The 26,042-nt window shown below is 48.8% G+C and overlaps 1 protein-coding gene across 4 annotated transcripts in view; it reads left to right on the top strand.

Annotated features, from left to right (window-relative positions):
* The window catches only part of zdhhc3a (zinc finger DHHC-type palmitoyltransferase 3a), a 52,879-nt gene that overhangs the window by 17,929 nt on the left and 8,908 nt on the right, over window positions 1–26,042 (top strand). For all 4 annotated transcript variants that reach the window (XM_064946904.1, XM_064946903.1, XM_064946906.1 and 1 more), the window contains exons 6-8: window positions 17,377–17,473; window positions 17,735–17,816; window positions 22,941–23,071. In XM_064946904.1, the coding sequence (XP_064802976.1) occupies window positions 17,377–17,473; window positions 17,735–17,816; window positions 22,941–23,071 (310 nt within the window). The remainder of the gene's footprint in view (window positions 1–17,376; window positions 17,474–17,734; window positions 17,817–22,940; window positions 23,072–26,042) is intronic.

Genomic DNA, 26,042 nt, shown 5'->3' with positions numbered 1-26,042 from the left:
TGTGTAATTAGTTCTCTCTCTCCATGGATGTTCCCCTCCCAGTGTGTGTAATTAGTTCTCTCTCTCCATGGATGTTCCCTCCCAGTGTGTGTAATTAGTTCTCTCTCTATGGATGTCCCCCTCCCAGTGTGTGTAATTAGTTCTCTCTCTATGGATGTTCCCTCCCAGTGTGTGTAATTAGTTCTCTCTCTCCATGGATGTTCCCCTCCCAGTGTGTGTAATTAGCTCTCTCTCTCCATGGATGTCCCCTCCCAGTGTGTGTAATTAGTTCTCTCTTTCTATGGATGTCCCCTCCCAGTGTGTGTAATTAGTTCTCTCTCTCCATGGATGTTCCCCTCCCAGTGTGTGTAATTAGTTCTCTCTTTCTATGGATGTCCCCCTCCCAGTGTGTGTAATTAGTTCTCTCTATGGATGTCCCCCTCCCAGTGTGTGTAATTAGTTCTCTCTCTCCATGGATGTTCCCCTCCCAGTGTGTGTAATTAGTTCTCTCTTTCTATGGATGTCCCCCTCCCAGTGTGTGTAATTAGTTATCTCTCTCCATGGATGTTCCCCTCCCAGTGTGTGTAATTAGTTCTCTCACCATGGATGTCCCCCTCCCAGTGTGTGTAATTAGTTCTCTCTCTCTCCATGGATGTTTCCCTCCCAGTGTGTGTAATTAGTTCTCTCTCTCTCCATGGATGTTCCCTCCCAGTGTGTGTAATTAGTTCTCTCTCTCTATGGATGTTCCCCTCCCAGTGTGTGTAATTAGTTCTCTCTCTCCATGGATGTTCCCCTCCCAGTGTGTGTAATTAGTTCTCTCTCTCCATGGATGTCCCCCTCCCAGTGTGTGTAATTAGTTCTCTCTCTCCATGGATGTCCCCCTCCCAGTGTGTGTAATTAGTTCTCTCTCTCCATGGATGTTCCCTCCCAGTGTGTGTAATTAGTTCTCTCTTTCTATGGATGTCCCCTCCCAGTGTGTGTAATTAGTTCTCTCTCTCCATGGATGTTCCCCTCCCAGTGTGTGTAATTAGTTCTCTCTCCATGGATGTTCCCCTCCCAGTGTGTGTAATTAGTTCTCTCTCTCTCCATGGATGTTCCCCTCCCAGTGTGTGTAATTAGTTCTCTCTCTCTCCATGGATGTTCCCCTCCCAGTGTGTGTAATTAGTTCTCTCTCTCCATGGATGTTCCCCTCCCAGTGTGTGTAATTAGTTCTCTCTCTCTCCATGGATGTTCCCCTCCCAGTGTGTGTAATTAGTTATCTCTCTCCATGGATGTTCCCCTCCCAGTGTGTGTAATTAGTTCTCTCTCTCCATGGATGTCCCCCTCCCAGTGTGTGTAATTAGTTCTCTCTCTCTCCATGGATGTTCCCCTCCCAGGGTGTGTAATTAGTTCTCTCTCTATGGATGTTCCCTCCCAGTGTGTGTAATTAGTTCTCTCTCTCTATGGATGTTCCCCTCCCAGTGTGTGTAATTAGTTCTCTCTCTCTATGGATGTTCCCCTCCCAGTGTGTGTAATTAGTTCTCTCTCTCTCCATGGATGTTTCCCTCCCAGTGTGTGTAATTAGTTCTCTCTCTCTCCATGGATGTCCCCCTCCCAGTGTGTGTAATTAGTTCTCTCCATGGATGTTCCCTCCCAGTGTGTGTAATTAGTTCTCTCTCTCCATGGATGTCCCCCTCCCAGTGTGTGTAATTAGTTCTCTCTCCATGGATGTTCCCCTCCCAGTGTGTGTAATTAGTTCTCTCTCCATGGATGTCCCCCTCCCAGTGTGTGTAATTAGTTCTCTCTCTCTCCATGGATGTTCCCCTCCCAGTGTGTGTAATTAGTTCTCTCTCTCCATGGATGTTCCCCTCCCAGTGTGTGTAATTAGTTCTCTCTCTCTATGGATGTCCCCCTCCCAGTGTGTGTAATTAGTTCTCTCTCCATGGATGTTCCCTCCCAGTGTGTGTAATTAGCTCTCTCTCCATGGATGTTCCCTCCCAGTGTGTGTAATTAGTTCTCTCTCTCCATGGATGTCCCCCTCCCAGTGTGTGTAATTAGTTCTCTCTCCATGGATGTCCCCCTCCCAGTGTGTGTAATTAGTTCTCTCTCTCTCCATGGATGTTCCCCTCCCAGTGTGTGTAATTAGCTCTCTCTCCATGGATGTTCCCTCCCAGTGTGTGTAATTAGTTCTCTCTCTCCATGGATGTTCCCCTCCCAGTGTGTGTAATTAGTTCTCTCTCTATGGATGTCCCCCTCCCAGTGTGTGTAATTAGTTCTCTCTCTCCATGGATGTTCCCTCCCAGTGTGTGTAATTAGTTCTCTCTCTCCATGGATGTTCCCTCCCAGTGTGTGTAATTAGTTCTCTCTCTCCATGGATGTTCCCCTCCCAGTGTGTGTAATTAGTTCTCTCTCTCCATGGATGTTCCCCTCCCAGTGTGTGTAATTAGTTATCTCTCTCTATGGATGTTCCCTCCCAGTGTGTGTAATTAGTTCTCTCTCTATGGATGTCCCCCTCCCAGTGTGTGTAATTAGTTCTCTCTCTCTCCATGGATGTCCCCCTCCCAGTGTGTGTAATTAGTTCTCTCTCTCTCCATGGATGTTCCCTTCCAGTGTGTGTAATTAGTTCTCTCTCTCCATGGATGTTCCCTCCCAGTGTGTGTAATTAGTTCTCTCTCTCCATGGATGTTCCCTCCCAGTGTGTGTAATTAGTTCTCTCTCTCCATGGATGTTCCCCTCCCAGTGTGTGTAATTAGTTCTCTCTCTCCATGGATGTTCCCCTCCCAGTGTGTGTAATTAGTTCTCTCTCTCTATGGATGTTCCCTCCCAGTGTGTGTAATTAGTTCTCTCTCTATGAATGTCCCCCTCCCAGTGTGTGTAATTAGTTCTCTCTCTCTCCATGGATGTCCCCCTCCCAGTGTGTGTAATTAGTTCTCTCTCTCCATGGATGTTCCCTCCCAGTGTGTGTAATTAGTTCTCTCTCCATGGATGTTCCCCTCCCAGTGTGTGTAATTAGTTCTCTCTCTCCATGGATGTTCCCTCCCAGTGTGTGTAATTAGTTCTCTCTCTCCATGGATGTTCCCCTCCCAGTGTGTGTAATTAGTTCTCTCTCTCCATGGATGTTCCCCTCCCAGTGTGTGTAATTAGTTCTCTCTCTCTATGGATGTTCCCTCCCAGTGTGTGTAATTAGTTCTCTCTCTATGGATGTCCCCCTCCCAGTGTGTGTAATTAGTTCTCTCTCTCTCCATGGATGTCCCCCTCCCAGTGTGTGTAATTAGTTCTCTCTCTCCATGGATGTTCCCTCCCAGTGTGTGTAATTAGTTCTCTCTCCATGGATGTTCCCCTCCCAGTGTGTGTAATTAGTTCTCTCTCTCCATGGATGTCCCCCTCCCAGTGTGTGTAATTAGTTCTCTCTCTCTCCATGGATGTTCCCTCCCAGTGTGTGTAATTAGTTCTCTCTCCATGGATGTTCCCCTCCCAGTGTGTGTAATTAGTTCTCTCTCCATGGATGTTCCCCTCCCAGTGTGTGTAATTAGTTCTCTCTCTCCGTGGATGTTCCCCTCCCAGTGTGTGTAATTAGTTCTCTCTCCATGGATGTTCCCTCCCAGTGTGTGTAATTAGTTCTCTCTCTCCATGGATGTTCCCTCCCAGTGTGTGTAATTAGTTCTCTCTCTCCATGGATGTTCCCTCCCAGTGTGTGTAATTAGTTCTCTCTCTCTATGGATGTCCCCCTCCCAGTGTGTGTAATTAGTTCTCTCTCTCCATGGATGTCCCCCTCCCAGTGTGTGTAATTAGTTCTCTCTCTCTATGGATGTCCCCCTCCCAGTGTGTGTAATTAGTTCTCTCTCCATGGATGTTCCCCTCCCAGTGTGTGTAATTAGTTCTCTCTCTCCATGGATGTCCCCCTCCCAGTGTGTGTAATTAGTTCTCTCTCTCCATGGATGTTCCCCTCCCAGTGTGTGTAATTAGTTCTCTCTCTATGGATGTTCCCTCCCAGTGTGTGTAATTAGTTCTCTCTCTCTCTCCATGGATGTTCCCTCCCAGTGTGTGTAATTAGTTCTCTCTCCATGGATGTCCCCCTCCCAGTGTGTGTAATTAGTTCTCTCTCTCCATGGATGTTCCCCTCCCAGTGTGTGTAATTAGTTCTCTCTCTCTATGGATGTTCCCCTCCCAGTGTGTGTAATTAGTTCTCTCTCTCCATGGATGTCCCCCTCCCAGTGTGTGTAATTAGTTATCTCTCTCTCCATGGATGTCCCCCTCCCAGTGTGTGTAATTAGTTCTCTCTCCATGGGTGTCCCCCTCCCAGTGTGTGTAATTAGTTCTCTCTCCATGGATGTTCCCCTCCCAGTGTGTGTAATTAGTTCTCTCTCCATGGATGTTCCCCTCCCAGTGTGTGTAATTAGTTCTCTCTCTCTCCATGGATGTTCCCCTCCCAGTGTGTGTAATTAGTTCTCTCTCTCCATGGATGTTCCCCTCCCAGTGTGTGTAATTAGTTCTCTCTCTCTCCATGGATGTTCCCCTCCCAGTGTGTGTAATTAGTTCTCTCTCTCCATGGATGTTCCCCTCCCAGTGTGTGTAATTAGTTCTCTCTCTCCATGGATGTCCCCCTCCCAGTGTGTGTAATTAGTTATCTCTCTCTCCATGGATGTCCCCCTCCCAGTGTGTGTAATTAGTTCTCTCTCTCTCTCCATGGATGTTCCCCTCCCAGTGTGTGTAATTAGTTCTCTCTCTCCATGGATGTTTCCCTCCCAGTGTGTGTAATTAGTTCTCTCTCTCTCTCCATGGATGTTCCCCTCCCAGTGTGTGTAATTAGTTCTCTCTCTCTCTCCATGGATGTCCCCCTCCCAGTGTGTGTAATTAGTTCTCTCTCCATGGATGTCCCCCTCCCAGTGTGTGTAATTAGTTCTCTCTCCATGGATGTTCCCCTCCCAGTGTGTGTAATTAGTTCTCTCTCCATGGATGTCCCCCTCCCAGTGTGTGTAATTAGTTCTCTCTCCATGGATGTTCCCCTCCCAGTGTGTGTAATTAGTTCTCTCTCTATGGATGTTCCCCTCCCAGTGTGTGTAATTAGTTCTCTCTCTCTCCATGGATGTTCCCCTCCCAGTGTGTGTAATTAGTTCTCTCTCCATGGAAGTTCCCCTCCCAGTGTGTGTAATTAGTTCTCTCTCCATGGATGTCCCCCTCCCAGTGTGTGTAATTAGTTCTCTCTCTCTCCATGGATGTTCCCTCCCAGTGTGTGTAATTAGTTCTCTCTCTCTCCATGGATGTTCCCCTCCCAGTGTGTGTAATTAGTTCTCTCTCTCCATGGATGTTCCCCTCCCAGTGTGTGTAATTAGTTCTCTCTCTCTATGGATGTCCCCCTCCCAGTGTGTGTAATTAGTTATCTCTCTCTCCATGGATGTCCCCCTCCCAGTGTGTGTAATTAGTTCTCTCTCTCCATGGATGTTCCCCTCCCAGTGTGTGTAATTAGTTCTCTCTCTCCATGGATGTTCCCCTCCCAGTGTGTGTAATTAGTTATCTCTCTCTCCATGGATGTCCCCCTCCCAGTGTGTGTAATTAGTTCTCTCTCTCCATGGATGTTCCCCTCCCAGTGTGTGTAATTAGTTCTCTCTCCATGGATGTTCCCCTCCCAGTGTGTGTAATTAGTTCTCTCTCCATGGATGTTCCCCTCCCAGTGTGTGTAATTAGTTCTCTCTCTCTATGGATGTCCCCCTCCCAGTGTGTGTAATTAGTTCTCTCTCTCCATGGATGTTCCCCTCCCAGTGTGTGTAATTAGTTCTCTCTCTCTATGGATGTTCCCCTCCCAGTGTGTCTAATTAGTTCTCTATCTCTCCATGGATGTTCCCCTCCCAGTGTGTGTAATTAGTTCTCTATCTCTCTATGGATGTTCCCCTCCCAGTGTGTGTAATTAGTTCTCTCTCTCTATGGATGTTCCCCTCCCAGTGTGTCTAATTAGTTCTCTATCTCTCCATGGATGTTCCCCTCCCAGTGTGTGTAATTAGTTCTCTATCTCTCTATGGATGTTCCCCTCCCAGTGTGTGTAATTAGTTCTCTCTCTCTATGGATGTTCCCCTCCCAGTGTGTGTAATTAGTTCTCTATCTCTCCATGGATGTTCCCCTCCCAGTGTGTGTAATTAGTTCTCTCTCTCTCCATGGATGTTCCCTCCCAGTGTGTGTAATTAGTTCTCTCTCCATGGATGTTCCCCTCCCAGTGTGTGTAATTAGTTCTCTCTCCATGGATGTTCCCCTCCCAGTGTGTGTAATTAGTTCTCTCTCTCCGTGGATGTTCCCCTCCCAGTGTGTGTAATTAGTTCTCTCTCCATGGATGTTCCCTCCCAGTGTGTGTAATTAGTTCTCTCTCTCCATGGATGTTCCCTCCCAGTGTGTGTAATTAGTTCTCTCTCTCCATGGATGTTCCCTCCCAGTGTGTGTAATTAGTTCTCTCTCTCTATGGATGTCCCCCTCCCAGTGTGTGTAATTAGTTCTCTCTCTCCATGGATGTCCCCCTCCCAGTGTGTGTAATTAGTTATCTCTCTCTCCATGGATGTCCCCCTCCCAGTGTGTGTAATTAGTTCTCTCTCCATGGATGTTCCCCTCCCAGTGTGTGTAATTAGTTCTCTCTCCATGGATGTTCCCCTCCCAGTGTGTGTAATTAGTTCTCTCTCTCTATGGATGTCCCCCTCCCAGTGTGTGTAATTAGTTCTCTCTCTCCATGGATGTTTCCCTCCCAGTGTGTGTAATTAGTTCTCTCTCTATGGATGTTCCCCTCCCAGTGTGTGTAATTAGTTCTCTCTCTCTCTATGGATGTCCCCCTCCCAGTGTGTGTAATTAGTTCTCTCTCTCTATGGATGTCCCCCTCCCAGTGTGTGTAATTAGTTCTCTCTCTCTATGGATGTCCCCCTCCCAGTGTGTGTAATTAGTTCTCTCTCTCTATGGATGTCCCCCTCCCAGTGTGTGTAATTAGTTCTCTCTCTCCATGGATGTTTCCCTCCCAGTGTGTGTAATTAGTTCTCTCTCTCCATGGATGTCCCCCTCCCAGTGTGTGTAATTAGTTCTCTCTCTCTATGGATGTCCCCCTCCCAGTGTGTGTAATTAGTTCTCTCTCTCTATGGATGTCCCCCTCCCAGTGTGTGTAATTAGTTCTCTCTCTCTATGGATGTCCCCCTCCCAGTGTGTGTAATTAGTTCTCTCTCTCTCTATGGATGTTCCCCTCCCAGTGTGTGTAATTAGTTCTCTCTCTCTCCATGGATGTTCCCTCCCAGTGTGTGTAATTAGTTCTCTCTCTCTCCATGGATGTTCCCTCCCAGTGTGTGTAATTAGTTCTCTCTCTCTATGGATGTCCCCCTCCCAGTGTGTGTAATTAGTTCTCTCTCTCCATGGATGTTTCCCTCCCAGTGTGTGTAATTAGTTCTCTCTCTCTCCATGGATGTCCCCCTCCCAGTGTGTGTAATTAGTTCTCTCTCTCTCCATGGATGTTCCCCTCCCAGTGTGTGTAATTAGTTCTCTCTCTCTATGGATGTCCCCCTCCCAGTGTGTGTAATTAGTTCTCTCTCTCCATGGATGTCCCCCTCCCAGTGTGTGTAATTAGTTCTCTCTCTCTATGGATGTTCCCTCCCAGTGTGTGTAATTAGTTCTCTCTCTATGGATGTTCCCCTCCCAGTGTGTGTAATTAGTTCTCTCTCTCTATGGATGTCCCCCTCCCAGTGTGTGTAATTAGTTCTCTCTCTATGGATGTTCCCCTCCCAGTGTGTGTAATTAGTTCTCTCTCTCCATGGATGTCCCCCTCCCAGTGTGTGTAATTAGTTCTCTCTCTCTCCATGGATGTCCCCCTCCCAGTGTGTGTAATTAGTTCTCTCTCTCTCCATGGATGTCCCCCTCCCAGTGTGTGTAATTAGTTCTCTCTCTCCATGGATGTTCCCTCCCAGTGTGTGTAATTAGTTCTCTCTCTCCATGGATGTCCCCCTCCCAGTGTGTGTAATTAGTTCTCTCTCTCCATGGATGTCCCCCTCCCAGTGTGTGTAATTAGTTCTCTCTCTCCATGGATGTTCCCCTCCCAGTGTGTGTAATTAGTTCTCTCTCTCTCCATGGATGTTCCCTCCCAGTGTGTGTAATTAGTTCTCTCTCTCCATGGATGTTCCCCTCCCAGTGTGTGTAATTAGTTCTCTCTCTCTATGGATGTTCCCTCCCAGTGTGTGTAATTAGTTCTCTCTCTATGGATGTTCCCCTCCCAGTGTGTGTAATTAGTTCTCTCTCTCTCCATGGATGTTCCCCTCCCAGTGTGTGTAATTAGTTCTCTCTCTCTCTATGGATGTCCCCCTCCCAGTGTGTGTAATTAGTTCTCTCTCTCTCCATGGATGTCCCCCTCCCAGTGTGTGTAATTAGTTCTCTCTCTCTCTATGGATGTTCCCCTCCCAGTGTGTGTAATTAGTTCTCTCTCTCCATGGATGTTCCCTCCCAGTGTGTGTAATTAGTTCTCTCTCTCTCTATGGATGTTCCCCTCCCAGTGTGTGTAATTAGTTCTCTCTCTCCATGGATGTTCCCTCCCAGTGTGTGTAATTAGTTCTCTCTCCATGGATGTTCCCCTCCCAGTGTGTGTAATTAGTTCTCTCTCTCCATGGATGTTCCCTCCCAGTGTGTGTAATTAGTTCTCTCTCTCCATGGATGTTCCCCTCCCAGTGTGTGTAATTAGTTCTCTCTCTCCATGGATGTTCCCCTCCCAGTGTGTGTAACTAGTTCTCTCTCTCCATGGATGTTCCCTCCCAGTGTGTGTAATTAGTTCTCTCTCTATGGATGTCCCCTCCCAGTGTGTGTAATTAGTTCTCTCTCTCCATGGATGTTCCCCTCCCAGTGTGTGTAATTAGTTCTCTCTCTCTCCATGGATGTTCCCTCCCAGTGTGTGTAATTAGTTCTCTCTCCATGGATGTTCCCCTCCCAGTGTGTGTAACTAGTTCTCTCTCTCCATGGATGTTCCCTCCCAGTGTGTGTAATTAGTTCTCTCTCTATGGATGTCCCCTCCCAGTGTGTGTAATTAGTTCTCTCTCCATGGATGTTCCCCTCCCAGTGTGTGTAATTAGTTCTCTCTCTCCATGGATGTTCCCCTCCCAGTGTGTGTAATTAGTTCTCTCTCTCTCTCCATGGATGTTCCCCTCCCAGTGTGTGTAATTAGTTCTCTCTCTCTCTCCATGGATGTTCCCCTCCCAGTGTGTGTAATTAGTTCTCTCTCCATGGATGTTCCCTCCCAGTGTGTGTAATTAGTTCTCTCTCTCCATGGATGTTCCCCTCCCAGTGTGTGTAATTAGTTATCTCTCTCTCCATGGATGTCCCCCTCCCAGTGTGTGTAATTAGTTCTCTCTCTCTCCATGGATGTCCCCCTCCCAGTGTGTGTAATTAGTTCTCTCTCTCCATGGATGTTCCCCTCCCAGTGTGTGTAATTAGTTCTCTCTCTCTCCATGGATGTTCCCCTCCCAGTGTGTGTAATTAGTTCTCTCTCCATGGATGTCCCCCTCCCAGTGTGTGTAATTAGTTCTCTCTCTCTCTCTATGGATGTCCCCCTCCCAGTGTGTGTAATTAGTTCTCTCTCTATGGATGTCCCCCTCCCAGTGTGTGTAATTAGTTCTCTCTCTCCATGGATGTTCCCCTCCCAGTGTGTGTAATTAGTTCTCTCTCTCCATGGATGTTCCCTCCCAGTGTGTGTAATTAGTTCTCTCTCTATGGATGTTCCCTCCCAGTGTGTGTAATTAGTTCTCTCTCTCCATGGATGTTCCCCTCCCAGTGTGTGTAATTAGTTCTCTCTCTCTCCATCGATGTTCCCCTCCCAGTGTGTGTAATTAGTTCTCTCTCTCTCTATGGATGTCCCCCTCCCAGTGTGTGTAATTAGTTCTCTCTCTCCATGGATGTCCCCCTCCCAGTGTGTGTAATTAGTTCTCTCTCTCCATGGATGTTCCCCTCCCAGTGTGTGTAATTAGTTCTCTCTCTCTCTATGGATGTTCCCCTCCCAGTGTGTGTAATTAGTTCTCTCTCTCTCCATGGATGTTCCCCTCCCAGGGTGTGTAATTAGTTCTCTCTCTCTATGGATGTCCCCCTCCCAGTGTGTGTAATTAGTTCTCTCTCTCTCCATGGATGTCCCCCTCCCAGTGTGTGTAATTAGTTCTCTCTCTCTCCATGGATGTCCCCCTCCCAGTGTGTGTAATTAGTTCTCTCTCTCTCCATGGATGTCCCCCCCCAGTGTGTGTAATTAGTTCTCTCTCTCTCCATGGATGTTCCCCTCCCAGTGTGTGTAATTAGTTCTCTCTCTCTCCATGGATGTTCCCCTCCCAGTGTGTGTAATTAGTTCTCTCTCTCCCATGGATGTTCCCTCCCAGTGTGTGTAATTAGTTCTCTCTCTCTCCATGGATGTTCCCTCCCAGTGTGTGTAATTAGTTCTCTCTCTCCATGGATGTCCCCCTCCCAGTGTGTGTAATTAGTTCTCTCTCTCTCTCTCTATGGATGTTCCCCTCCCAGTGTGTGTAATTAGTTCTCTCTCTCATGGATGTTCCCCTCCCAGTGTGTGTAATTAGTTCTCTTGGATGTTCCCCTCCCAGTGTGTGTAATTAGTTCTCTCCATGGATGTTCCCCTCCCAGTGTGTGTAATTAGTTCCCATGGATGTTCCCTCCCAGTGTGTGTAATTAGTTCTCTCTTTCCATGGATGTTCCCCTCCCAGTGTGTGTAATTAGTTCTCTCTCTTTCCATGGATGTTCCCCTCCCAGTGTGTGTAATTAGTTCTCTCTCTCCCATGGATGTCCCCCCCCCAGTGTGTGTAATTAGTTCTCTCTCTCTCCATGGATGTCCCCCTCCCAGTGTGTGTAATTAGTTCTCTCTCTCTCCATGGATGTTCCCCCCAGTCCCAGTGTGTGTAATTAGTTCTCTCTCTCCATGGATGTCCCCTCCCAGTGTGTGTAATTAGTTCTCTCTCTCCATGGATGTTTCCCTCCCAGTGTGTGTAATTAGTTCTCTCTCTCTCCATGGATGTTCCCCTCCCAGTGTGTGTAATTAGTTCTCTCTCTCTCCATGGATGTTCCACCTCCCAGTGTGTGTAATTAGTTCTCTCTCTCCATGGATGTCCCCTCCCAGTGTGTGTAATTAGTTCTCTCTCTCCATGGATGTCCCCCTCCCAGTGTGTGTAATTAGTTCTCTCTCTCCATGGATGTTCCCCTCCCAGTGTGTGTAATTAGTTCTCTCTCTCTATGGATGTTCCCTCCCAGTGTGTGTAATTAGTTCTCTCTCTCTATGGATGTTCCCTCCCAGTGTGTGTAATTAGTTCTCTCTTTCCATGGATGTTCCCCTCCCAGTGTGTGTAATTAGTTCTCTCTTTCCATGGATGTTCCCCTCCCAGTGTGTGTAATTAGTTCTCTCTCTCTCCATGGATGTCCCCCTCCCAGTGTGTGTAATTAGTTCTCTCTCTCTCCATGGATGTCCCCCTCCCAGTGTGTGTAATTAGTTCTCTCTCTCCATGGATGTTCCCTCCCAGTGTGTGTAATTAGTTCTCTCTCTCCATGGATGTTCCCCTCCCAGTGTGTGTAATTAGTTCTCTCTCTATGGATGTCCCCCTCCCAGTGTGTGTAATTAGTTCTCTCTCTCCATGGATGTTTCCCTCCCAGTGTGTGTAATTAGTTCTCTCTCTCTCCATGGATGTTTCCCTCCCAGTGTGTGTAATTAGTTCTCTCTCTATGGATGTCCCCTCCCAGTGTGTGTAATTAGTTCTCTCTCTCCATGGATGTTTCCCTCCCAGTGTGTGTAATTAGTTCTCTCTCTCTCCATGGATGTTCCCTCCCAGTGTGTGTAATTAGTTCTCTCTCTCTCCATGGATGTCCCCCTCCCAGTGTGTGTAATTAGTTCTCTCTCCCCCCTCCCAGTGTGTGTAATTAGTTCTCTCTCTCCATGGATGTTCCCCTCCCAGTGTGTGTAATTAGTTCTCTCTCTCCATGGATGTTCCCCTCCCAGTGTGTGTAATTAGTTCTCTCTCTCTCCATGGATGTTCCCTCCCAGTGTGTGTAATTAGTTCTCTCTCTCCATGGATGTTTCCCTCCCAGTGTGTGTAATTAGTTCTCTCTCTCTCCATGGATGTCCCCCTCCCAGTGTGTGTAATTAGTTCTCTCTCTCTCCATGGATGTTTCCCTCCCAGTGTGTGTAATTAGTTCTCTCTCTCCATGGATGTTCCCCTCCCAGTGTGTGTAATTAGTTCTCTCTCTCCATGGATGTTCCCTCCCAGTGTGTGTAATTAGTTCTCTATCTCTCCATGGATGTTCCCCTCCCAGTGTGTGTAATTAGTTCTCTCTCTCTCCATGGATGTTCCCCTCCCAGTGTGTGTAATTAGTTCTCTCTCTCTCCATGGATGTTCCCCTCCCAGTGTGTGTAATTAGTTCTCTCTCTCTCCATGGATGTTCCCCTCCCAGTGTGTGTAATTAGTTCTCTCTCTCTCTCCATGGATGTTCCCCTCCCAGTGTGTGTAATTAGTTCTCTCTCTCTCTATGGATGTTCCCCTCCCAGTGTGTGTAATTAGTTCTCTCTCCATGGATGTTCCCCTCCCAGTGTGTGTAATTAGTTCTCTCTCTCTCCATGGATGTCCCCCTCCCAGTGTGTGTAATTAGTTCTCTCTCTCTCCATGGATGTCCCCCTCCCAGTGTGTGTAATTAGTTCTCTCTCCATGGATGTTCCCCTCCCAGTGTGTGTAATTAGTTCTCTCTCTCCATGGATGTTCCCTCCCAGTGTGTGTAATTAGTTCTCTCTCTCCATGGATGTTCCCTCCCAGTGTGTGTAATTAGTTCTCTCTCTCTATGGATGTTCCCCTCCCAGTGTGTGTAATTAGTTCTCTCTCTCTATGGATGTCCCCCTCCCAGTGTGTGTAATTAGTTCTCTCTCTCCATGGATGTCCCCCTCCCAGTGTGTGTAATTAGTTCTCTCTCTCTCCATGGATGTCCCCCTCCCAGTGTGTGTAATTAGTTCTCTCTCTCTCCATGGATGTCCCCCTCCCAGTGTGTGTAATTAGTTCTCTCTCTCTCCATGGATGTCCCCCTCCCAGTGTGTGTAATTAGTTCTCTCTCTCCATGGATGTCCCCCTCCCAGTGTGTGTAATTAGTTCTCTCTCCATGGATGTTCCCCTCCCAGTGTGTGTAATTAGTTCTCTCTCTCCATGGATGTTCCCTCCCAGTGTGTGTAATTAGTTCTCTCTCTCTCCATGGATGTTCCCCTCCCAGTGTGTGTAATTAGTTCTCTCTCTCCATGGATGTCCCCTCCCAGTGTGTGTAATTAGTTCTCTCTCTCTCCATGGATGTCCCCCTCCCAGTGTGTGTAATTAGTTCTCTCTCTCTCCATGGATGTCCCCCTCCCAGTGTGTGTAATTAGTTCTCTCTCTCTATGGATGTTCCCTCCCAGTGTGTGTAATTAGTTCTCTCTCTCCATGGATGTCCCCCTCCCAGTGTGTGTAATTAGTTCTCTCTCTCTCCATGGATGTCCCCCTCCCAGTGTGTGTAATTAGTTCTCTCTCTATGGATGTTCCCCTCCCAGTGTGTGTAATTAGTTCTCTCTCTCTCTATGGATGTTCCCCTCCCAGTGTGTGTAATTAGTTCTCTCTCCATGGATGTTCCCCTCCCAGTGTGTGTAATTAGTTCTCTCTCCATGGATGTTCCCCTCCCAGTGTGTGTAATTAGTTCTCTCCATGGATGTTCCCTCCCAGTGTGTGTAATTAGTTCTCTCTTTCCATGGATGTTCCCCTCCCAGTGTGTGTAATTAGTTCTCTCTTTCCATGGATGTTCCCCTCCCAGTGTGTAATTAGTTCTCTCTCTCTCCATGGATGTCCCCCTCCCAGTGTGTGTAATTAGTTCTCTCTCTCTCCATGGATGTCCCCCTCCCAGTGTGTGTAATTAGTTCTCTCTCTCTCCATGGATGTTCCCCTCCCAGTGTGTGTAATTAGTTCTCTCTCTCTCCATGGATGTTCCCTCCCAGTGTGTGTAATTAGTTCTCTCTCTCCATGGATGTTCCCCTCCCAGTGTGTGTAATTAGTTCTCTCTCTATGGATGTCCCCCTCCCAGTGTGTGTAATTAGTTCTCTCTCTCTCCATGGATGTTCCCTCCCAGTGTGTGTAATTAGTTCTCTCTCTCCATGGATGTTTCCCTCCCAGTGTGTGTAATTAGTTCTCTCTCCATGGATGTCCCCCTCCCAGTGTGTGTAATTAGTTATCTCTCTCCATGGATGTTTCCCTCCCAGTGTGTGTAATTAGTTCTCTCTCTCTCCATGGATGTTCCCTCCCAGTGTGTGTAATTAGTTCTCTCTCTCTCCATGGATGTCCCCCTCCCAGTGTGTGTAATTAGTTCTCTCTCTCCATGGATGTTCCCCTCCCAGTGTGTGTAATTAGTTCTCTCTCTCCATGGATGTTCCCCTCCCAGTGTGTGTAATTAGTTCTCTCTCTCCATGGATGTTCCCTCCCAGTGTGTGTAATTAGTTCTCTCTCTCTCCATGGATGTCCCCCTCCCAGTGTGTGTAATTAGTTCTCTCTCTCCATGGATGTCCCCCTCCCAGTGTGTGTAATTAGTTCTCTCTCTCTCCATGGATGTTTCCCTCCCAGTGTGTGTAATTAGTTCTCTCTCTCCATGGATGTTCCCCTCCCAGTGTGTGTAATTAGTTCTCTCTCTCCATGGATGTTCCCTCCCAGTGTGTGTAATTAGTTCTCTCTCTCTCCATGGATGTTCCCCTCCCAGTGTGTGTAATTAGTTCTCTCTCTCTCCATGGATGTTCCCCCCCCAGTGTGTGTAATTAGTTCTCTCTCTCTCCATGGATGTCCCCCTCCCAGTGTGTGTAATTAGTTCTCTCTCTCCATGGATGTTCCCCTCCCAGTGTGTGTAATTAGTTCTCTCTCTCCATGGATGTTCCCCTCCCAGTGTGTGTAATTAGTTCTCTCTCTCCATGGATGTTCCCTCCCAGTGTGTGTAATTAGTTCTCTCTCTCTCCATGGATGTCCCCCTCCCAGTGTGTGTAATTAGTTCTCTCTCTCCATGGATGTCCCCCTCCCAGTGTGTGTAATTAGTTCTCTCTCTCTCCATGGATGTTTCCCTCCCAGTGTGTGTAATTAGTTCTCTCTCTCCATGGATGTTCCCCTCCCAGTGTGTGTAATTAGTTCTCTCTCTCCATGGATGTTCCCTCCCAGTGTGTGTAATTAGTTCTCTCTCTCTCCATGGATGTTCCCCTCCCAGTGTGTGTAATTAGTTCTCTCTCTCTCCATGGATGTTCCCCCCCCAGTGTGTGTAATTAGTTCTCTCTCTCTCCATGGATGTTCCCCTCCCAGTGTGTGTAATTAGTTCTCTCTCTCTCCATGGATGTTCCCCTCCCAGTGTGTGTAATTAGTTCTCTCTCCATGGATGTTCCCCTCCCAGTGTGTGTAATTAGTTCTCTCTCTCTCTCCATGGATGTCCCCCTCCCAGTGTGTGTAATTAGTTCTCTCTCTCTCCATGGATGTCCCCCTCCCAGTGTGTGTAATTAGTTCTCTCTCCATGGATGTTCCCCTCCCAGTGTGTGTAATTAGTTCTCTCTCTCCATGGATGTTCCCTCCCAGTGTGTGTAATTAGTTCTCTCTCTCCATGGATGTTCCCTCCCAGTGTGTGTAATTAGTTCTCTCTCTCTATGGATGTCCCCCTCCCAGTGTGTGTAATTAGTTCTCTCTCTCTATGGATGTCCCCCTCCCAGTGTGTGTAATTAGTTCTCTCTCTCTATGGATGTCCCCCTCCCAGTGTGTGTAATTAGTTCTCTCTCTCTCCATGGATGTTCCCTCCCAGTGTGTGTAATTAGTTCTCTATCTCTCTATGGATGTTCCCCTCCCAGTGTGTGTAATTAGTTCTCTCTCTCTATGGATGTCCCCCTCCCAGTGTGTGTAATTAGTTCTCTCTCTCTCCATGGATGTTCCCCTCCCAGTGTGTGTAATTAGTTCTCTCTCCATGGATGTTCCCTCCCAGTGTGTGTAATTAGTTCTCTCTCTCTCCATGGATGTTCCCCTCCCAGTGTGTGTAATTAGTTCTCTCTCCATGGATGTTCCCTCCCAGTGTGTGTAATTAGTTCTCTCTCTCCATGGATGTTCCCCTCCCAGTGTGTGTAATTAGTTCTCTCTCTCTCCATGGATGTTCCCTCCCAGTGTGTGTAATTAGTTCTCTCTCCATGGATGTTCCCTCCCAGTGTGTGTAATTAGTTCTCTCTCCATGGATGTTCCCCTCCCAGTGTGTGTAATTAGTTCTCTCTCTCCATGGATGTCCCCCTCCCAGTGTGTGTAATTAGTTCTCTCTCTCCATGGATGTCCCCCTCCCAGTGTGTGTAATTAGTTCTCTCTCCATGGATGTTCCCCTCCCAGTGTGTGTAATTAGTTCTCTCTCTCCATGGATGTTCCCCTCCCAGTGTGTGTAATTAGTTCTCTCTCTCCATGGATGTCCCCCTCCCAGTGTGTGTAATTAGTTCTCTCTCTCCATGGATGTTCCCCTCCCAGTGTGTGTAATTAGTTCTCTCTCTCCATGGATGTTCCCTCCCAGTGTGTGTAATTAGTTCTCTCTCTCCATGGATGTTCCCCTCCCAGTGTGTGTAATTAGTTCTCTCTCTCTATGGATGTTCCCCTCCCAGTGTGTGTAATTAGTTCTCTCTCTCTATGGATGTTCCCCTCCCAGGGTGTGTAATTAGTTCTCTCTCCATGGATGTCCCCTTCCCAGTGTGTGTAATTAGTTCTCTCTCTCTCCATGGATGTTCCCCTCCCAGTGTGTGTAATTAGTTCTCTCTCTCCATGGATGTCCCCCTCCCAGTGTGTGTAATTAGTTCTCTCTCTCCATGGATGTTCCCCTCCCAGTGTGTGTAATTAGTTCTCTCTCTCCATGGATGTTCCCTCCCAGTGTGTGTAATTAGTTCTCTCTCTCCATGGATGTTCCCCTCCCAGTGTGTGTAATTAGTTCTCTCTCTCTATGGATGTTCCCCTCCCAGTGTGTGTAATTAGTTCTCTCTCTCTATGGATGTCCCCCTCCCAGTGTGTGTAATTAGTTCTCTCTCTCTCCATGGATGTTCCCTCCCAGTGTGTGTAATTAGTTCTCTCTCTCCATGGATGTTCCCTCCCAGTGTGTGTAATTAGTTCTCTCTCTCCATGGATGTTCCCTCCCAGTGTGTGTAATTAGTTCTCTCTCTCCATGGATGTTCCCCTCCCAGTGTGTGTAATTAGTTCTCTCTCTCCATGGATGTTCCCCTCCCAGTGTGTGTAATTAGTTCTCTCTCTCCATGGATGTTCCCCTCCCAGTGTGTGTAATTAGTTCTCTCTCTCCATGGATGTTCCCCTCCCAGTGTGTGTAATTAGTTCTCTCTCTCCATGGATGTTCCCTCCCAGTGTGTGTAATTAGTTCTCTCTCTCCATGGATGTTCCCTCCCAGTGTGTGTCAGCGCTGCATACGGAAGATGGACCACCACTGTCCCTGGGTTAACAACTGTGTGGGAGAGAACAACCAGAAGTTCTTTGTGCTCTTCACAGTACGTACCAGTCTATACTTTACATACCGGAACGTTCCATACTGTAGACACCATTACACCTTCAGCCTGCTGCAATAACACAGACAAGTAGCCAACACACACTACCTATTGGAAAGTTGGGAATTAAGATGTTTTTAAGTTGTCAAATGCACTGAAAAGTTCCAAATCCACCCATCTCATGGGGAAACTGTTCAATTCTCGCCCATCTCATGGGAAACTGTTCCGTAGTACCCGGTCTTACCATGAGTCTGTGTGTTCCAGATGTACATTGCACTCATCTCCCTCCACTCTCTGGTGATGGTGGTCTTCCACTTCCTGTACTGCTTCGAAGATGATTGGACAAGTAAGTGCTTTTGACCTTTTTTTTTAAATCTTTTTTTTTACCTGGCTTCTCATTGGTTTGATGTCGATCTCATGATAACACAATGATCTTTCAATCAGCTCCTGTCAACCATAACAATGGTCTCTGGTTGTGTTCTTAACTTCTTAGTGATCCCTTCCCGCTCGTTAACGGGATTGATTTGACAACATCTAGTGAAATTGCAGTGCGCCAAATTCAAAAACAGAAATACTCATAATAAGAATTCATAAAACATATAAGTGTTATACATCAACGTAAAGCTTAACGTCTTGTTAATCCAGCCCCTGTATCAGATTTCGAAAAGGCTTTACGGCGAAAGCAGACCATGTGATTATCTGAGGACGGCGCTCCGCATGCAATCACATGAAAATCAGATTTCAACCAGGCAGGTGTGCGACAAAAGTCGGAAATAGCGATATAATTAATGCCTTACCTTTTGAAGATCTTCTTCTGTTGGCACTCCAAAATGTCCCAGAAACATCACAAATGGTATTTTTGTTCAATAATGTCCTTCTTTATGCCCCCAAAAAATGTCCATTTATTTGGCGTGTTTGATTCAGAAATACACCGGTTTCAACTCGCCCAACATGACTACAAACTATCTAATAAGTTACCTGTATACTTGGTCCAAACATTTCAAACAACGTTCCTAATCCAACCTTAGGTGTCCTAAAACGTAAATAATCGATACAATTTAAGACGGAATATACTGTGTTCAATACCGGATAAATACAATGTGAAGCCTGTTCCAGTTTACGCGCACCAAAGACAGGCGTCCACTTGGCTTGACACTCACAAAGAACAGCCTTACTTCCTCATTTCTCAAAAGAAAAACATCGACCAATTTCTAAAGACCGTTGACATCTAGTGGAAGCCATGGGAACTGCAACCAGGTTCCTATTAAATCGAGCTTCCCATAGAAAAACAATTGAAAACACATTGAGCTAAAAAATCAAAATCTTCCTGGATGGATTGTCCTCGGGATTTCACATGCCAAATCAGTTCTGTTATACTCAGACATTATTTTAACAGTTTTAGAAACTAGAGTGTCATCTACCAATTATATGCATATCCTAGCTTCTGGGCCTGAGTAGCAGGCAGTTTACTTTGGGCACGCTTTTCATCCGGACGTGAAAATAGTGCCCCCTATCCCTAAGAAGCTTTAAGTATTTCAGATGAGGCCATACCCACCCATCTCATGGGGAACTGATCAATACCCACCCATCTCATGGGGAAACTGTTCAATACCCGCCCATCTCATGGGGAAACTGATCAATACCCACCCATCTCATGGGAAACTGATCAATACCCACCCATCTCATGGGAAACTGTTCAATACCCGCCCATCTCATGGGAAACTGTTCAATACCCGCCCATCTCATGGGAAACTGTTCAATACCCACCCATCTCATGGGAAACTGTTCAATACCCACCCATCTCATGGGAAACTGTTCAATACCCACCCATCTCATGGGAAACTGATCAATACCCACCCATCTCATGGGAAACTGATCAATACCCACCCATCTCATGGGAAACTGATCAATACCCGCCCATCTCATGGGAAACTGATCAATACCCGCCCATCTCATGGGGAAACTGATCAATACCCGCCCATCTCATGGGGAAACTGATCGATACCCGCCCATCTCATGGGGAAACTGATCGATACCCGCCCATCTCATGGGGAAACTGATCAATACCCGTCCATCTCATGGGAAACTGTTCAATACCCGCCCATCTCATGGGGAACTGATCAATACCCGCCCATCTCATGGGGAAACTGTTCAATACCCGCCCATCTCATGGGGAAACTGTTCAATACCCGCCCATCTCATGGGGAAACTGATCAATACCCGCCCATCTCATGGGGAAACTGATCAATACCCGCCCATCTCATGGGGAACTGATCAATACCCGCCCATCTCATGGGGAAACTGTTCAATACCCGCCCATCTCATGGGGAAACTGTTCAATACCCGCCCATCTCATGGGGAAACTGTTCAATACCCGCCCATCTCATGGGGAAACTGTTCAATACCCGCCCATCTCATGGGGAAACTGTTCAATACCCGTCCATCTCATGGGGAAACTGTTCAATACCCGCCCATCTCATGGGGAAACTGTTCAATACCCGTCCATCTCATGGGGAAACTGTTCAATACCCGCCCATCTCATGGGGAAACTGTTCAATACCCGCCCATCTCATGGGGAAACTGTTCAATACCCGCCCATCTCATGGGGAAACTGTTCAATACCCGCCCATCTCATGGGGAAACTGTTCAATACCCGCCCATCTCATGGGGAAACTGTTCAATACCCGCCCATCTCATGGGGAACTGATCAATACCCGCCCATCTCATGGGGAACTGATCAATACCCGCCCATCTCATGGGGAACTGTTCAATACCCGCCCATCTCATGGGGAAACTGTTCAATACCCGCCCATCTCATGGGGAAACTGTTCAATACCCGCCCATCTCATGGGGAAACTGTTCAATACCCGCCCATCTCATGGGGAAACTGTTCAATACCCGCCCATCTCATGGGGAAACTGTTCCAGTAACTCTCCTAGTTAATCTTCCTCTAGTAAAGTCATAAAGGACAGTCCTTTTTTAGTTTGACGTCTTGTACTTCCTGACACTCCAGTATTCCTTCTGGTCACTGGCACTGTGCCGTGCACGGCCGCTCTGTCGGGCACTGCGCCGTGCGCGGCCGTCCTGTTGGGCCCTGCTCCGTGCGCGGCCGTTCTGTTGGGCCCTGCGCCGTGCGCGGCCGTCCTATTGGGCCCTGCGCCGTGCGCGGCCGTCCTGTTGGGCCCTGTGCCGTCCGCGGCCGTCCTGTTGGGCCCTGTGCCGTCCGCGGCCGTCCTGTTGGGCCCTGCGCCGTGCGCGGCCGTTCTGTTGGGCCCTGCGCCGTGCGCGGCCGCTCTGTTGGGCCCTGTGCCGTGCGCGGCCGTTCTGTTGGGCCCTGCGCCGTGCGCGGCCGTCCTGTTGGGCCCTGCGCCGTGCGCGGCCGTCCTGTTGGGCCCTGAGCCGTGCGTGGCTGTCCTGTTGGGCCCTGTGCCGTGCGGGGCCGTCCTGTTGGGCCCTGCGCCGTGCGCGGCCGTCCTGTTGGGCCCTGCGCCGTGCGCGGCCGTCCTGTTGGGCCCTGTGCCGTGCGCGGCCGTCCTGTTGGGCCCTGTGCCGTGCGTGGCCGTCCTGTTGGGCCCTGTGCCGTGCGGGGCCGTCCTGTTGGGCCCTGCGCCGTGCGCGGCCGTCCTGTTGGGCCCTGCGCCGTGCGCGGCCGTCCTGTTGGGCCCTGCGCCGTGCGCGGCCGTCCTGTTGGGCCCTGCGCCGTGCGCCGCCGTCCTGTTGGGCCCTGCGCCGTGCGGGGCCGTCCTGTTGGGCCCTGCGCCGTGCGCCGCCGTCCTGTTGGGCCCTGCTCCGTGCGCGGCCGTCCTGTTGGGCCCTGCGCCGTGCGCGGCCGTCCTGTTGGGCCCTGCGCCGTGCGCGGCCGTCCTGTTGGGCCCTGCGCCGTGCGCGACCGTTCTGTTGGGCCCTGCGCCGTCCGCGGCCGTCCTGTTGGGCCCTGCTCCGTGCGCGGCCGTCCTGTTGGGCCCTGCGCCGTGCGCCCCCGTCCTGTTGGGCCCTGCGCCGTGCGCGGCCGTCCTGTTGGGCCCTGTGCCGTGCGCCCCCGTCCTGTTGGGCCCTGCGCCGTGCGCCCCCGTCCTGTTGGGCCCTGTGCCGTGCGCCCCCGTCCTGTTGGGCCCTGCGCCGTGCGCCCCCGTCCTGTTGGGCCCTGCGCCGTGCGCCCCCGTCCTGTTGGGCCCTGTGCCGTGCGCCCCCGTCCTGTTGGGCCCTGCGCCGTGCGCCCCCGTCCTGTTGGGCCCTGCGCCGTGCGCGGCCGTCCTGTTGGGCCCTGTGCCGTGCGGGGCCGTCCTGTTGGGCCCTGTGCCGTGCGCGGCCGTCCTGTTGGGCCCTGTGCCGTGCGGGGCCGTCCTGTTGGGCCCTGTGCCGTGCGGGGCCGTCCTGTTGGGCCCTGTGCCGTGCGCGGCCGTCCTGTTGGGCCCTGTGCCGTGCGGGGCCGTCCTGTTGGGCCCTGTGCCGTGCGGGGCCGTCCTGTTGGGCCCTGTGCCGTGCGGGGCCGTCCTGTTGGGCCCTGTGCCGTGCGCGGCCGTCCTGTTGGGCCCTGTGCCGTGCGCCCCCGTCCTGTTGGGCCCTGCGCCGTGCGCCCCCGTCCTGTTGGGCCCTGTGCCGTGCGCCCCCGTCCTGTTGGGCCCTGCGCCGTGCGCCCCCGTCCTGTTGGGCCCTGCGCCGTGCGCCCCCGTCCTGTTGGGCCCTGTGCCGTGCGCCCCCGTCCTGTTGGGCCCTGCGCCGTGCGCCCCCGTCCTGTTGGGCCCTGCGCCGTGCGCGGCCGTCCTGTTGGGCCCTGTGCCGTGCGGGGCCGTCCTGTTGGGCCCTGTGCCGTGCGCGGCCGTCCTGTTGGGCCCTGTGCCGTGCGGGGCCGTCCTGTTGGGCCCTGTGCCGTGCGGGGCCGTCCTGTTGGGCCCTGTGCCGTGCGGGGCCGTCCTGTTGGGCCCTGTGCCGTGCGGGGCCGTCCTGTTGGGCCCTGTGCCGTGCGCGGCCGTCCTGTAAAGGTAGTTTATTCCCAGAAGCTCAGAGAATATGGAGTCGCCTTGTTTCCACATAGTGTGTAGCTCTGCAGTGCTACAGTATGTTGCTCAGTTAGTGTACGACTGTGTGTGTGTGTGTGTGTGTGTGTGTGTGTGTGTGTGTGTGTGTGTGTGTGTGTGTGTGTGTGTGTGTGTGACATAAACTCTGCATATTGTTCAATTTGAAAAGCCCCAAAAGTTTATTGGCACATTGACCCATGTCGCGTGCCGTAGTTTTTAAAAACTCTGTAGATGGTGCTAAAACAATGATGTCATAACTGAATCCTGATATTTTTATTCACCTTTGCCATCGTCCCAGTCATCAATCTGACAAGACTGTGATGTGCAACATGCTTAGCATCCAGCTGCTTAGACCACATCAACCCGTCTAGAACTATGGCTTCCACTGTGGTGTGAGTGTAAACGTGTGTCTCCCCCACCCCCACCCCCCTTCCTGAACTCCCAACTCCCAGAGTGCAGTTCCTTCTCACCTCCTGCGACCGTCATCCTCCTCATCCTCCTGTGCTTTGAGGCCCTCCTCTTCCTCATCTTCACCTCTGTGATGTTCGGGACTCAGGTCCATTCCATCTGTACAGACGAGACGGTACGTAAGACCAGCGTGTTCCTCTTCCTCCCCTTCACCTCCTCTTCATCAGACCTGGATTAAATACATCATGTTATGTCAAAATGCTTTAGGTGTGCTTTATATAGCTTGACCGATGTGCAGGGTGGAGTTTGCACTTTTGGGACTATTCCATTTGGCGTTTCAGCTAGGCCTATTCCATTTGTACGGGCAAACTTCATCAAGTGCACCTGCCAAGTATTTGACCTAATGTATTTAAGCCAAGTCTGCTCCCCAACTGCTGTTGCTTTGGTGCTTATCTACTGTATGTATGACCTATGAACCTTAACCTCTCTACAGCAGCTTACCCGTACAGAGGTGAATCCTAACTTAAACTTTGAGTGGAAATTGTCCTTTAGTGTCCTGAAAATTGAACTTAAGTGGAAGTTTGTGTCTAAGAGTGTATAGAGAAGTGGAAGTTAGTGTCTAAGAGTGTATAGAGAAGTGGAAGTTAGTGTCTAAGAGTGTATAGAGAAGTGGAAGTTAGTGTCTAAGAGTGTATAGAGAAGTGGAAGTTTGTGTTCTAAGAGTGTATAGAGAAGTGGAAGTTAGTGTCTAAGAGTGTATAGAGAAGTGGAAGTTAGTGTCTAAGAGTGTATAGAGAAGTGGAAGTTTGTGTCTAAGAGTGTATAGAGAAGTGGAAGTTAGTGTCTAAGAGTGTATAGAGAAGTGGAAGTTAGTGTCTAAGAGTGTATAGAGAAGTGGAAGTTAGTGTCTAAGAGTGTATAGAGAAGTGGAAGTTTGTGTTCTAAGAGTGTATAGAGAAGTGGAAGTTAGTGTCTAAGAGTGTATAGAGAAGTGGAAGTTAGTGTCTAAGAGTGTATAGAGAAGTGGAAGTTTGTGTCTAAGAGTGTATAGAGAAGTGGAAGTTAGTGTCTAAGAGTGTATAGAGAAGTGGAAGTTAGTGTCTAAGAGTGTATAGAGAAGTGGAAGTTAGTGTCTAAGAGTGTATAGAGAAGTGGAAGTTAGTGTCTAAGAGTGTATAGAGAAGTGGAAGTTAGTGTCTAAGAGTGTATAGAGAAGTGGAAGTTAGTGTCTAAGAGTGTATAGAGAAGTGGAAGTTAGTGTCTAAGAGTGTATAGAGAAGTGGAAGTTAGTGTCTAAGAGTGTATAGAGAAGTGGAAGTTAGTGTCTAAGAGTGTATAGAGAAGTGGAAGTTAGTGTCTAAGAGTGTATAGAGAAGTGGAAGTTAGTGTCTAAGAGTGTATAGAGAAGTGGAAGTTAGTGTTCTAAGAGTGTATAGAGAAGTGGAAGTTAGTGTTCTAAGAGTGTATAGAGAAGTGGAAGTTAGTGTCTAAGAGTGTATAGAGAAGTGGAAGTTAGTGTCTAAGAGTGTATAGAGAAGTGGAAGTTAGTGTCTAAGAGTGTATAGAGAAGGCTCTGCTTCGTAGTCAGATCATCTCTGAGTGGGATTTATGAGTCCAGTCTTGTTTTTACAGCAACAGACCTTTTCTTATATAAAGGAAGTATTCAACTTGAAACAGCTCAAGGCTTGCTGATAGGAAGAAACGTGTATCTGTGTGAGAGGATCAGTTTCCTCTCTTGAACCGTCATAAACCATGTAGTTAGTAGACTGTAGACCTCTCTGTGTGTTCTATAGTAGACTGTAGACCTCTCTGTGTGTTCTATGGTAGACTGTAGACCTCTCTGTGTGTTCTATAGTAGACTGTAGACCTCTCTGTGTGTTCTATAGTAGACTGTAGACCTCTCCGTGTATTCTATGGTAGACTGTAGACCTCTCTGTGTGTTCTATGGTAGACTGTAGACCTCTCTGTGTGTTCTATAGTAGACTGTAGACCTCTCTGTGTGTTCTATAGTAGACTGTAGACCTCTCTGTGTGTTCTATAGTAGACTGTAGACCTCTCCGTGTGTTCTATGGTAGACTGTAGACCTCTCTGTGTGTTCTATGGTAGACTGTAGACCTCTCTGTGTGTTCTATAGTAGACTGTAGACCTCTCTGTGTGTTCTATAGTAGACTGTAGACCTCTCTGTGTGTTCTATGGTAGACTGTAGACCTCTCTGTGTGTTCTATGGTAGACTGTAGACCTCTCTGTGTGTTCTATGGTAGACTGTAGACCTCTCTGTGTGTTCTATGGTAGACTGTAGACCTCTCTGTGTGTTCTATGGTAGACTGTAGACCTCTCTGTGTGCATGTCTGTACAACGTTTAGTGCTTTAAAACTCTAACTAAACTAACTCTGCTTTCTTGCTCGAACATATTTTTTTGTCTGCAACTTCAGGCCTGATTGCGTAGTCGGGGCCCGGGTGGGCGTAGTCGGGGCCCGGGTGGGCGTAGTCGGGGCCCGGGTGGGCGTAGTCGGGGCCCGGTTGTATTCCTAGAAGTTAAATTTTCTATGGCTGTATTCTCTCTCATGGCGCCTCAAGTGGGGAAGGATGTTCATTAGACCTCAGTGTACAATGTGTTGACAGTTCGTCAATACATCCCATTACGGATAGTATTCAGACTCCTTTGCCTTTTTCCACATTTTGTTACGTTACAGCCATATTCTAAAATGGATTAAAATAAATCAATAATCCCTCATTATTAAAACATCTACAGAAAACTTACTTACATTTAGTATTCTTACCTTTTGCTATGAGACTCAAAATTGAGCTCAGGTGCATCCTGTTTCCATCGTTCATCCTTGAGATGTTTCTACAACTTGATTGGAGTTCACCTGTGGTAAATTCAATTGATTGGACATGATTTGGAAAGGCACACACCTGTCTATATAATGTCCCACGGTTGACAGTGCACGTCAGAACAAAAACCAAGCGATGAGGTTGACGGAATTGTCCGTAGAGCTCCGGGACAGGATTGTGTTGAGGCACAGATCTGGGGAAGGGTACCAAAACATTTCTGCAGTATTGAAGGTCCCCAAGAACACAGTGGCCTCCTTCATTCTTAAATGGAAGAAGTCTGGAACCACCAAGACTTTTCCTAGAGCTGGATG

The sequence above is a fragment of the Oncorhynchus masou genome, chromosome 29, assembly GCF_036934945.1.
Source record: "Oncorhynchus masou masou isolate Uvic2021 chromosome 29, UVic_Omas_1.1, whole genome shotgun sequence".
Classification (NCBI taxonomy): domain Eukaryota; kingdom Metazoa; phylum Chordata; class Actinopteri; order Salmoniformes; family Salmonidae; genus Oncorhynchus; species Oncorhynchus masou.
The sequence above is the reverse complement of the archived record's forward strand: the minus strand, read 5'-3'. Positions and strand labels throughout refer to the sequence as shown.